We start from the raw sequence: 11,544 nt of genomic DNA on the forward strand, positions 1-11,544 counted from the left end.
TTAATTTTTAAACATATCCTTAAACTAAACTATAAACTAAAATATAAATAAAAATTTAAGGATAATATATAATTTTAAATTTATAAAAAATATTTTACTAAAATTTTATAAACATATATTATTTTAATCATCTTAATTGTTTATTTATTCGGGCTTTATCTTGACAAAATATCTCGAAAAATATAAATTTATGTTTCGAATTTTCTATGAAAGTCCTTAGTGGGTTTTTAGTTGGGCCTAAAATGGGATCCATTCGCTGGTGCGAGAGAAAAAGCCTGAGAGTAGCACAGAACCAACTCGACTCCGCCATCTTCCATTGACGCCGTTGCACGAAGCTCTGAAGCTTCGAATATCAAAGTTAACACCTTCCTCGGGATCATAGCGTAAGTACCTTGTAGCCTCAATCTCTCTATCTCTCTCTCTCCGTCCCTTGTTTCCGTCCGAATTTGTTCATTCGGACGATCTTCTACTCATGCTTTGGATTCCGAGATGTTTTTTCTTGTTCAGTTCCGCTGTGGGAGGATCTAAATGATGGGTTTCGCTTAAAGAAAATTTATTTCCTGATATTTTTGGGTTAAGGGGTGTTGATTACGAACATGCGATTAAGGTGTTCGACGGAATTCCGAGGAGAGAGCTCGGGCTAGTATCTAAGTCCTGTTAGACCCATTAGACGCTGCTAAGATTTCGGTACCCAAATTGACGAAATTTGTTCATTGGTCGACAAAATTTCCTCATAATTGTCAATAAATAGAGAGATCCAGTCCTGATCATGTCTACTTGGGAGGACATCACGTGTCTAGCTGAGAGAGAGAAGGTGAACCAATGAGCTGGTGCTACAATTAGTTACGGACTTGTTCAGTTTATGGGTGCCTTAAATTTGATGTCTTAGTTTATCACACATCCTTATAATGGATTTATTTCTCTAACCTGCTGCATTTTGCCGGAGGATAGGTACCAATCGGTAATGAATGCTGCATGATCTGACCGGTCTGATTATAGTGCCTCATTTGTTGTTTTGTTAGATGTTCACATTGAATGTCTTGGCATGATGAATTTCAATTGCCCCCCAGGGTCTAGTTCTTGAATTAGTTTTGTAAGATAAAGGCAACATCTTTATGAAAAATGGATCCGGGCTTGCAAATGTTTTGCTTGTCTTTGTTTTATCTTCCGGGTGCATTTGTTGATGCTCGCTTTGTCTAGAAGTTGAAACCCACCAACGGTTTCCTTTGTTTATTTACTTGTCGCGAGGAGATTCATTGACCATTTCTTGTGAAGAACACAATGTCCATGGAGTGGAGAAATCGTAGTGAGAATATGATATACATGCTCTTTGATTTTGCAGGTTTTGTTGGAAATGAAGAAAGGGTTACACCCACAGATGCAGTGGATATCGTACGTGACGCAGAGCGGTAGATTGATGCATGTCATGATGACAAGGATCCACCATGCCGGTAAAGTTTACCACTTTAGGGCTAAGCGTCAGATGGCAGAGAGCATAGGTCAGATTGCCAAGTTCAAACGTCGTTACAACAACGAGCAGGAAGAGGTCCAAGATAATGAAAAGAAATGATTTTCAGACAGAATGGAGTTCTTGAAGAAACCCTTTGGCGTTTCATCTTGTTCGTATTTTCTGTGATTCCGCAGTTGAGGATTCTAAAGTTCATCAATTTCGATTCGGTTTTCGAAAAGAGAAATATCAGTTTTCGATATTATTATTGAAAATAAATAATATTTGCACAGGTGGGAGGCGGATAACGATAAGTTTGTGTTCCCATATGTGTGTGTGATAGCGATGCATGCATGTATACAGACGTAGTCCACGGACACGTGACTCGTGAAGTCCCTCGCAAGGGAGGCACGTGTTCTATATATACGTGGGGTTCTTCGATCACTGGTGTAACTATCTGCCAATCTCTCTATGCCTTTGAGATGTGAAATAATATACTTTAATTTGTAAAAGCAGAAGAAATATGCTCATCCATTTCGTGAAACAATCATCTGTCTCGAGGCCTGTAAAATCATGTGTTTACTACTCTCTCTCTTTCAAGGTACTCGTTTCTTGCTCAATCCCTTTTCTCCAAATCGGAAAACAACGTAATGCACAGTATGCTATTATATATATATATGTATATAACTACAAAGTTATTGGACGTTATTACAAGATTGTGAAGCGTATATATGTATGTGTATGTATGTAGATATATAGTTCATGATGATATTGGGTATATATGTATGTGGAAGAAGAGATGGAGTAAAACCGGCGGGAAGAAAGAGGGAAGGGCTCCGTCGACGGCGGAGGAGTTCGAGAGAGCGGCGGAGGAGAAGGCCAGGGAATGCCAGACGGCGGAGAAGGCGGAGAAGGCGAAGAAGAGGTTCAAACGGAACGAGGAAGATGACAAGAGAGGAGACGGTGATTTTCCCATTAACACCTCTTCCAAAGACACTTAGGGTGTAATAATTTTATATGATATATATATACGTATAGATATATAATGGCATAGATATCGTCATCATGGTCAATGGATGATGATGTATATAGGATATCATCGCTTGTTTTTGCTTTTTGGGTTTTGTTTAATATTGTAAGACATGTAGAGAAATTCAATATATCGGTTCGGTTATTTTGGTTCGGTTTGGATTTTAACTCCGGTTTATTTTTACCTCTCGTACTCTCTGATTCCCAAACCCTCGGCGGCTCCGTCTCAAACTCTCTCCTCTCTCTCTCTCCCCCCGGCGGCTACTTGCTTCACGGGTCCGTTCTCTCTCGTCTTCCTTTTTCGTTGCTGTGTCTCCCGGTAATTTTGCCGGAGATCGTCTTTGTCCGAGGGGTGACATCTATTTGTCGTCGGCGTTTTCCTCTCAGGTTTGGATTCCTTGTTGCGTCGTACATTTCATTTCGATTTGACAACTTTTACTCTTGGTGTTTGATTCTCTGTCTGGAGATTCGGACGTTGTTTCTCTGCTTTGATTTGAAAACAGGGCGAATGAGTTCTCTGTGTGGTCGATCTATCCTTTTCTCAAGCAGATATTGGTTTCGATTAATTGTATAGTTTGAGCCCTTTTTTCCGAGTCCATGCTTTTCTGCTTTGATTGTAATGAGCTGTGGAATTTAGGGTTTTTGAAATCGAAGTCGCGGAATTGTCTCGATATGCGTTCACACTATTGTTCACTGATCCAAATTGGTGCAGAGTCTCCTTCTAAAGCTGCAATTTCACAGAATATTTTGAAGGATTTTGGTATTAAGTTTAAAGTTGGGGATCTTTTTTTTTGTGAGGAGTTAGTGTGAAGTTGAAGCATTTACTTGAAAGATGACCCTTTTAGATGCAACAAGAAAGCACATGGGCTGCGGTTTTAGTTCACTTGCTTGTGTCTGGTTCTGGCCGAGAGTACTTCAATGTGAAAGCTTAATACATTATGCGTATCTCTCAGAACACATTTCTCGCAGAACTCATGTTGATTGCTTATGCATAGGAACCGAATTTAAGCTGACAGAAATCAAGTCTGGTAATTGTTCAACTAAATCTGTTTTCGTTTCTTATCATAATTTTCGTGTTTTCGATGTTTGGGTGTGTTGGCAGAGGACACTGGTCATAATCTTGGGAAAAAAGGATGAGTGGTTTCAGAGCTTTCAAAGCTCAGGTGCCCATTGAGTGGAGCAAGAACTTATACATAACCCTAGTGAGGGGTATTCCCGGGACCAGGAGGCTTCACAGGCGAACCCTCGAGGCCATTGGCCTCAGCAAGTGCAACCGTACCGTCATGCATTCTAACACTCCATCCATAAGGGGAATGGTTCAACAGGTTCTTTTTTTTTGTAAAGATCTCTCCTTTCCTTTACCCCCATTCCTTTTTCTAAGTAATATTTGATTTTGACATAACAATGTGTGTTTTGACATTATGTGTAATAAGCAGGTTAAGAGGTTGGTCGTCGTTGAGACAGAAGAGATGTATAAAGCTCGGAAAGAGGCATCGGCTAATCACAAAGCACTTCGCCCGCCTCTTGTTTTCAATCATCTCTCAGGTTCTTCTACAGACTCGGGAAATAAGTCTTGAACGATTCATCAGCTGGCAAGGTCTCTCATCCTCGTTTACTCAAAGATGTGGGCGTCAAACTTTGCGTTAAAAACCGTGTTTGATCTTGGGGAAGTTATGATTATCTTCAAGAAACTTAGTCTGGTTTCACTACACCAGGTTCCTCTTTAATGTTCCTGCTGTATACACCGAATTGGAAGTCTTTTACAATGCTGCTTTGAAGCTTTTGAAACAAAAAAAATCTTTTTTTTCCTTGTTTAACTATGAGCAGTCGGGGATTGGTGTTCCAGTCCATGTAATCTAGCTAACACCCCGACAAAGGCAGCAGTATTATATGTGCAAGCCTCTGTCTGTCTGAAGTTATCTCGTCTATCTTCGAAGTCGTCGTTCTTATCAGGGCCACCTACAATAGCCCCGATGATGATATTCGGGTTTGGATCTTTGCTATGGAACCATCGGTGGTACCCATCGACGCATCCGATGAAACCCTTCTCGTCCCGGTACGATGCAATCGAGGCTCCTCTATGGTGAACTCTCACTGGAAACCTCGGACCATACCCGACCATGTAGCTCATCCCTTGCGGGTTATTGCCCAAGATGTAATCAGCCTGCGCTTTCGCAAAGGCCAAGACTTCACCAGCACCCACTGCCCCTTGACCACACACGAGCCGCCGGCCGGTGGCCCGGAGATGATCAGAGTAGACGGCGAGCAGAAACGAGGCAGTCACCACGTACTGTAAGTTGTTCCATTGCCTGACATACAGCAAACCTCCCGGGGTTCGAGCCACATTAGCCGCACCGCCCTTGCCGAGACAAGCACAGAGGTAATACTCTGCCTTCTCCCTGTACTTGTCTAACACATTTCTGTGTTTCTGGTGTCTCTCTTCGCTCAGCAACTGCAGGGGCCGAGATAGAGACAGAATCAGAATTCGGACAAGACCGGAAACTGAGTTTAGGGTTTGGTAAGTTACCATGGAAGCAATGATCTGGAGACCGGCGAATTTGATGTCCCAGCTGAATTCGGTGATGGCCCAAGTGATTCCACCGAATTCAAGGGCGTTAAGGAGGGAATAGTTGAGGTAAATTTCATCGTCGGTGGCTTTGTAGAGCCATAGAGAAGCCCACAACAGCTCATCTTTGTACCCACTCACCGACTTGTAGTATCCTTTCGCTTCCTTCACGCTCTCGTCGTATTTCCCTCTGTACTTGTCCCCAAACTCGAATAACTTCGCACACAAAAAAAAAGAAAAAAATTGTGGGGTGCTAAATCGAGGGTTTTACACTTCTTGGGGTGGAAAACGAATTAGCATAAATTAAGGGTGGACATTTTTATCCGAGATCTCCCCGGATTTTTAAGTACGGATACTCGATATGGAGATTCGAGTTATTCGGTTATAAAAAATATATATCAATCGGTTATTATATTCATTTAGACTTAGTTTTTAATAAATTTTCTTTTTTTTTTAGATTTTTATTATTTATTTCGGTTTGATTTTTGAATATTCTATTTTTTAAAAGCATTACCATTCTGGATTTTTAGAGGTTTTGGTGGGCAATGAATAATGATACTTTGAGTTACTTACTTGTCGTGCATGGCGGAGCAGTAAACGAGAGTAAGGTAGATCAACTGGACGGAAAACAATGGAAGCTGCGGCCATGGCCGCTGCGGTTTCTCCGGCGACTTCTGAGCCGGGATTGTTCTTGTCGATCTTAAACGCTCTCCTCGACGTCGTCATGTCCTCCGGCCGTTGCCAACACCCGTGGTCGGTCTCCCCATCACCCACCTGATGGATGAACCAGATTTAAACGATGGAATATCGATTTACAAAATCGAAAACTTGGTGGAAGAATCCATGGCGGTAATGAACCTAACCTGGACCCATAACTCGGTGGGACGAGGATGAGCTTTGATGAGATAATCAGTCGCCCACTTGATGGAGAGAAGGGCGTGATCGTATTCGCCGGCGTCGGAAATTTCGGAGCCGTATTCGATCACTCCCCACGACAACATCGTCACCGTAAACGCCATCGGAAAACCGAACTTGACGTTGTCTCCGGCGTCGTAGTATCCTCCGACCAAGTCCACCTGCATATTTTAACGTTATTCGCAGAACGAGACGCGAAGTTTTGTAACGCGCAGAATGGACCCTGGAATTTTCTACGTACGCCGTGTTGGAGGCCGTCGGTGAGGGCGGAGTTGTGGCGCCATGCGATTCTCTGGCTACGAGGTAATCGACCCGAACGCTGCGATTCTAAGTAGACGAAGCTTTTGGACAGAGCTTCTGTGTAATTCCTCGTTGCTGCAGCTGCAGCCATTGTCGTCGTCATCATCAAGAATATTAAGCTCTGAATACTCACCATGTTTTTTTTTTTTTGTCAAAATTCACTCAGCATGTTTGCATCTCTCTCTCTCTCTGATTATATGCATGCACATGTGTTGGATGAATTGAATTGCATTGAAGCCTGTATTTAACATAATTTTCACTTTTTTTAACCAAAACTGGCCGTAGCGTTTTTATAGTATTAAATTAATTCTAGGATTTGCCCACATTTAGCAATAAATCCCTAAGTATCTACGGTATCTCCTGATTAAGATTGACCCAAAAGGTCATATTTTTATATATGTGAAGATCTGTATTGATTTTGTTTGAAGGGAAACAGAAAAATAAATAAATAAATCTTGACAATTCATTTTACATCCGAAATTCCCTTCTTTTGTTATGCTTTTTATAGAATAATTATTCAGAAAATTATAAGGAAACTCTTGTAAGTTTTAATTTTATTTTATTTTATTGCAAAATTTCAATGACACAGACAGTAGAAGAACTTGGACCATTTCGGTCCAGTCATGTAAAATGGAAGCCCTCCATCGGATTTTCCATATCTACTTTGTTCCTTTGAATAATTTAAATTTACTAATCGATGATTTTCAAAGGATTTGACAAAATCTCATAATAAGAGGGGAGATAAACCAACCTGATTGAACCCCTAATTACGCCTTATTGATATAATTATACCAAAACAAAGCGGATTAGCAAACGATTACCATCATAATACTACCAAACGATGAAACAGAAGGTTTATATAGTGAGTGACCTGTCTTGTTCTAACGGACAATGGTCACATAAACCAACAAGACATGGAAAATCTTATGTTGTCCGAAAGATATTATCCATTCACAATACCATCTCACGAGAAACATTAAAACCCTAGAATTATTGTTATCAGGTCAGGCCATATCGCCTCCGGTCTGGTGAAGCATTGCATCGATCTCATCACCGTCTTCCATCTCCAGCTATGGTATCAGAAAGATTAGGGTAAGTAAGTAGTAGTAATACCATTGTAGTTGAAGATGAAACTGCAAGAAAGAGAGACTGTAATGGTGGAACGATGAAAATGTACCTCGTCGGGAGTCTGCTCGCCACGGAGACGACGCCCATCGAACAAGAAAGCGATCGAGTTGATGTCCACGGATTGCCGGTCACAGTAAGCATTCATCAGTTTCTTCAGCTGAGTGCTTCTCTTGATCCTGAAGAACACTTCATTGCCATCCTACACACACACAGAGGAAATGAACTCAATCCTGTCCTGTCTCTCTATGACATTTAAGGTCATGACATCTGACCCAGTAGCCATTGTTAACATCATTGTCAAGAACTGTACAAGAATATCGATGAAAGTAACATCTCTTCCTTGGCACGCCCCTTTGAAAGAGGAGAAGAGCACATATCATAAGATTCATAACCAAGAACTGGTAAATGAAAACACTTAACCATTACACAGCCTACCCTCAAAAATTGGATGAGGAATCGACTTTATGAACTATCATTGTAGTGAGATTTCGAATGACTGTCTGCTTGTGACTTCATATGAACACATCCCACAAGACACAACTCTCTCAATCGGTCAATCCTTTTACAGAATCCACCATTTCACACGCAGATAAGAAATACACTAGTCTTAAATTCGCCATGTATACAACGGATTGCTATGAAAATGCAAGACAGCCATCATTAGAGACCTCTATGATCGTAATGGTTTCAACTTGAGGAACGAAACGTACACTAATACACTCCATTCAAACAGTAACCACTCTTCTATATACCAAATCCTTAAAGCAGACGATTCAAAAGTAAAACCCTAGAATTCGAACAACAAAGACGCCATCGAATAAAAAAACCCCTAGTCACATCAACCCAAACCCCCAAATCAGAAACTAATCGCCGTGCAAACACGATTCGACAAGAGCAAGAGGGAGGGGGAGGGGGGAGAAAGAGAGAGACCTGGCCCTTGACCTTGAGATTGATGTGAGCAGCAGCGTCGCCAGGCTTCTTGTCTTCTTCCTGGTTAACCGACATCTTCGCTTCCTAGATTCTTCGCCGTGAAAACCTTCGATTAGTGGAACCCAGTAGCTGGAGCGAGAAATTCGCGTCGATCAGAATGGCGGCTCCGAATCGAGAGAGCAAATAAAGGGAAGGACTTTGTGTTGCTCCTCGTCGATTCCGATTCTACAAATTGCCGAGTGGGGGTACCGTGGGGTGCCGATCGAACGGCTCACATTCTTGTGGTAGTCTCTAATCCAACGGCGGAGAGAGTATAGTATTCGCGTTTAAGCGACGCCGTCCAAACTTTAATGGGCCCACCTCATATAGTGTCTGGGCTTTTAATTGGTCCATCTCTTTTATCCATATTTTTTTTACATAAGGCCTAACTCTTTTTTGAAAAAAAATAAAAAAAACAATTAAAATTATGGAAAATCTTATATAAATGTAAATACTGAATTTTAAAATTCGGAGAAACAAATATGAAATTTTATTCTTTCATATTAAATTTTAATTATGTAAATATTATCAAATTAAAAACTTCATATTTCAGTATTCACTCGATGTGTAATTTGACAAGATTTAAATAGTTCATTTTTTATATCACACGAAAAAAATTATATTTATTTATGAGAATTTAAATAAAACTTCATATTTCTTTCTCCGAATTTATCTTGTTTTTTTTTTCAATTATATAATTATTTTATACGAGATGTCCTTAAAATTACTAAAACAGATTCAACATGAAACTTCTCGTACAACACAAGCTTAATGTCCCAAAGTGAAACCAGGGATAAGAAGCTGGGACAATATTTTTACTTCTATCTATATAGAATCAATGTCGGAAAAAAAATAAAAATATTATCTAAAAATACTGTGGATACACACGCATTGATACAAAAACACGGCATATATGTAAATACGTAATATATATATGTGTATCACTGGAACTGAGAAAGGTCGTGCTTGAGAATATGGGCTGCGACAATGGCGTTGGTCTTCTCCGTCGGGTGAAACGAATCCCAAAACACGTACTTGTCCGCGTCCGTACACGTGAACGGATTCAGCTTGTCGCACAAGTAGCTCATCTCGTAGTAACCGGTTCCACAGCATGCACTTCTCACGTTACGGAAGCCTGAAAATCAGAATCAAGAACACATTGTCAGACACAGAATCTTTGTTCCAAGAATCTTGGAAATCTGATTACACGTGGAACTGACAGAAGTTAGTCTTAAAAAAACTAACCAAATGATTGAGGATTGTTTAGGATTTCAGAGAATAGCCCGTATGGGTTTGAAAACACGAGCTTGAGTCCATAATGCTGCAGGTTCATCTCTGCAGCCATGGACTCTAACTTGACGTTGAAATCTCTCGCCGCATCGTTGTATTCATCGATGCATTGGCTTCCGTAGATGATACGAGTCGTTCTTTCCAAGGGCAAGCATCCGATAGGGACGAGGCCCGTCAGGGAGATCTTCCGAGCCCCGAGTCCGTAGAGCTCCGCGATGAAATTCCTCGAGATTCCGGCCAAGAATTTCTGGTATTCGTCGGCGGAATACTGAGACGATCGATGAGGAAGAAGGTAATAGTTCTCGAGGAAATCATTTGTTCCTATGCTTATCAAGTAAAGTGCTTCCCTTACAACTTCATCTGCTTTTTCTTCACCAAGAAAACTCCTCAGCCTGCTCTGATATTCCTTGTAGTTATCCAGTTCTCTCCATAATGGTATCACAGACTATATAGGATACAATATATATATATATATATGTTACAGAACTATAATATTTAATCATGGATTGATATATATATATATATATATATATATAGTTATATGACTTACAAGAACATCAGAAGTTGCATTGTCATAGCCGGTTCCAGCTGAAGCGAAGCAGACTCCGGTTGCAAAGTCTGCGATGCTGTATGCGGGGTCGAGGTAAGCGGGCACCGTTTTCTTGACCCCGAAAGCTTCCGAGATGAAATCGGGCGGAATCCGACCGTTTGAGAATCTCCCTGTGGGCTGACCGCCGAAGAAATCCCGGCCATAAGGCTGGAAATTGCTCTTTAGGACCGTAGATATCTGGTTATTGTTCCCCGAATCCACGGTAGAGTCTCCGAACACGATAACCGCGGGAACTTTCCCGTCGGTTATCGGCGTTTGCTCTACTATCTGAGCCATGATGAACAGTAAGAGAAGAACTCTCTCATGCATCATGGCTTTGAATCGGTTTCTTCTTTGGATGTGAATCTCAGAAACAAAAAAAGTCTAAAACTTTGTATTATGTGGAGAGAAAGAAATTTGACAGAAGTTGGTTGAAGGGTGTAAACAATACGGCTCAAGCATTAAAGTGGTTGAAAGCTACTTGCCCACAAAACGTACCAAAACATTTTCTATCATATTTAATATTCCTGTAATCCAAGTTACAAAGTTAGATTTCATACCCAAAAAAAAAAGTTACAAAGTTAGATATATTTTAATTATTAATGGAATAGTTGAATCGAACCGAATAAGAACAATAACCGAAACGAATCTGATATAAAAACCAAATTCAAACCGAACCGAATAAAAAATAATCGAAAATCGAATTTTTTTTTTAAAAAAAATGAGTTTTTTTACCAGTAAAAAACAGAATCCAAATCCGAACCGACCCTAATTTTGTTCACAAAACAGATATTAATTGCTGTCATTAAGATTGGCCACATAATTCAGTTCTTGGGTCAGTATAGTGAGGTGAAGCTACTTAGCTAATGACCCTTTCATTAAATTAGGACCTTTACTTATATAGGCACTGTCTCTCCCCCCCCTTTTTTTTTTTTTGGTGACAGAAGCATCATTTCTTGAACTAGAAAGATTCGTGATCGTTTACAAGACGGAACATAACACATATAAGCACATACATATACATATATATATATACACACACGCTTCTCTTTGATGAGTGGTTGAGGACAAAACAAGGTTTGTTCGTTCTTGTTGCTGTTTTGTTCATCTAAACCTGTGTGTGTTCATGTTTCAAATGTGAAGTTGCAGGTTGTTTAACTTCCATATATAGCTGTCTTCTGTAAACCTTTTCTTTTTTTTGCTTGAAATGGGCCAAGGAGGTTGTTGTGAATTTATATATACACTGTATATGATTATATATATATATATATATACATGCACCCATATATATATATATATATATGTGTGTGT

General features: G+C 40.2%; 5 protein-coding genes across 6 annotated transcripts; 2 read left to right on the plus strand and 3 right to left on the minus strand.

Annotated features, from left to right (window-relative positions):
- Positions 1–243: 243 nt before the first annotated feature.
- On the plus strand, positions 244–2,625 carry LOC104811625. The gene is made up of 3 exons (XM_010538380.1): positions 244–383; positions 1,343–2,048; positions 2,245–2,625. Exon 2 carries the CDS (start codon positions 1,355–1,357, stop codon positions 1,568–1,570), a length of 216 nt encoding a protein of 71 aa, XP_010536682.1. The 5' UTR covers positions 244–383; positions 1,343–1,354; the 3' UTR covers positions 1,571–2,048; positions 2,245–2,625.
- Positions 2,626–2,672: 47 nt separating this feature from the next.
- Positions 2,673–4,287, plus strand: LOC104811627 (50S ribosomal protein L30). Of its 2 annotated transcripts, none has more exons than XM_010538383.1 (3): positions 2,673–2,752; positions 3,579–3,801; positions 3,913–4,287. In XM_010538383.1, exons 2-3 carry the CDS (start codon positions 3,610–3,612, stop codon positions 4,051–4,053), a joined length of 333 nt encoding a protein of 110 aa, XP_010536685.1. In that variant the 5' UTR covers positions 2,673–2,752; positions 3,579–3,609; the 3' UTR covers positions 4,054–4,287. The 2 variants fall into 2 exon arrangements, with proteins under 2 accessions (XP_010536685.1, XP_010536684.1); XM_010538382.1 differs by having other exon boundaries at positions 2,692–2,863.
- LOC104811626 (endoglucanase 11-like) lies at positions 4,154–6,509 on the minus strand. The gene is made up of 4 exons (XM_010538381.2): positions 5,906–6,509; positions 5,616–5,816; positions 5,004–5,258; positions 4,154–4,928 (listed from the first exon to the last, which is right to left on the minus strand). Exons 1-4 carry the CDS (start codon positions 6,122–6,124, stop codon positions 4,290–4,292), a joined length of 1,314 nt encoding a protein of 437 aa, XP_010536683.1. The 5' UTR covers positions 6,125–6,509; the 3' UTR covers positions 4,154–4,289.
- Positions 6,510–7,063: 554 nt separating this feature from the next.
- LOC104811628 (small ubiquitin-related modifier 1-like) lies at positions 7,064–8,524 on the minus strand. The gene is made up of 3 exons (XM_010538384.2): positions 8,316–8,524; positions 7,435–7,584; positions 7,064–7,327 (listed from the first exon to the last, which is right to left on the minus strand). The coding sequence occupies exons 1-3, from the start codon at positions 8,388–8,390 to the stop codon at positions 7,262–7,264; spliced, it is 291 nt and encodes a 96-aa protein (XP_010536686.1). The 5' UTR covers positions 8,391–8,524; the 3' UTR covers positions 7,064–7,261.
- A 548-nt stretch (positions 8,525–9,072) lies between these two features.
- On the minus strand, positions 9,073–10,645 carry LOC104811629 (GDSL esterase/lipase At4g26790-like). Its single transcript, XM_010538385.2, has 3 exons — positions 10,195–10,645; positions 9,600–10,089; positions 9,073–9,489 (listed from the first exon to the last, which is right to left on the minus strand). The coding sequence occupies exons 1-3, from the start codon at positions 10,564–10,566 to the stop codon at positions 9,296–9,298; spliced, it is 1,056 nt and encodes a 351-aa protein (XP_010536687.1). The 5' UTR covers positions 10,567–10,645; the 3' UTR covers positions 9,073–9,295.
- Positions 10,646–11,544: the final 899 nt, after the last annotated feature.

The sequence above is a fragment of the Tarenaya hassleriana genome, unplaced genomic scaffold (assembly GCF_000463585.1).
Source record: "Tarenaya hassleriana unplaced genomic scaffold, ASM46358v1 Cleome2, whole genome shotgun sequence".
In the NCBI taxonomy this organism is placed as follows: Eukaryota; Viridiplantae; Streptophyta; class Magnoliopsida; order Brassicales; family Cleomaceae; genus Tarenaya; species Tarenaya hassleriana.

Excerpts from the sequence above, each read along its gene's own strand:
- LOC104811629 (XM_010538385.2), bottom strand. The coding sequence starts at position 10,566 with ATGATGCATGAGAGAGTTCTTCTCTTACTGTTCATCATGGCTCAGATA. Across the intron at positions 10,090-10,194 it reads ATGCAACTTCTGATGTTCTT|TCTGTGATACCATTATGGAG; the intron begins GTAAGTCATATA and ends TATCCTATATAG. Across the intron at positions 9,490-9,599 it reads AAACAATCCTCAATCATTTG|GCTTCCGTAACGTGAGAAGT; the intron begins GTTAGTTTTTTT and ends TCTGATTTTCAG.
- LOC104811627 (XM_010538383.1), top strand. The coding sequence starts at position 3,610 with ATGAGTGGTTTCAGAGCTTTCAAAGCTCAGGTGCCCATTGAGTGGAGC. Across the intron at positions 3,802-3,912 it reads TAAGGGGAATGGTTCAACAG|GTTAAGAGGTTGGTCGTCGT; the intron begins GTTCTTTTTTTT and ends TGTAATAAGCAG.
- LOC104811625 (XM_010538380.1), top strand. The coding sequence starts at position 1,355 with ATGAAGAAAGGGTTACACCCACAGATGCAGTGGATATCGTACGTGACG.
- LOC104811626 (XM_010538381.2), bottom strand. The coding sequence starts at position 6,124 with ATGCAGGTGGACTTGGTCGGAGGATACTACGACGCCGGAGACAACGTC. Across the intron at positions 5,817-5,905 it reads CCACCGAGTTATGGGTCCAG|GTGGGTGATGGGGAGACCGA; the intron begins GTTAGGTTCATT and ends TTCATCCATCAG. Across the intron at positions 4,929-5,003 it reads TCCAGATCATTGCTTCCATG|TTGCTGAGCGAAGAGAGACA; the intron begins GTAACTTACCAA and ends CGGCCCCTGCAG.
- LOC104811628 (XM_010538384.2), bottom strand. The coding sequence starts at position 8,390 with ATGTCGGTTAACCAGGAAGAAGACAAGAAGCCTGGCGACGCTGCTGCT. Across the intron at positions 7,585-8,315 it reads ATCTCAAGGTCAAGGGCCAG|GATGGCAATGAAGTGTTCTT; the intron begins GTCTCTCTCTTT and ends GTGTGTGTGTAG. Across the intron at positions 7,328-7,434 it reads GCGAGCAGACTCCCGACGAG|CTGGAGATGGAAGACGGTGA; the intron begins GTACATTTTCAT and ends CTGATACCATAG.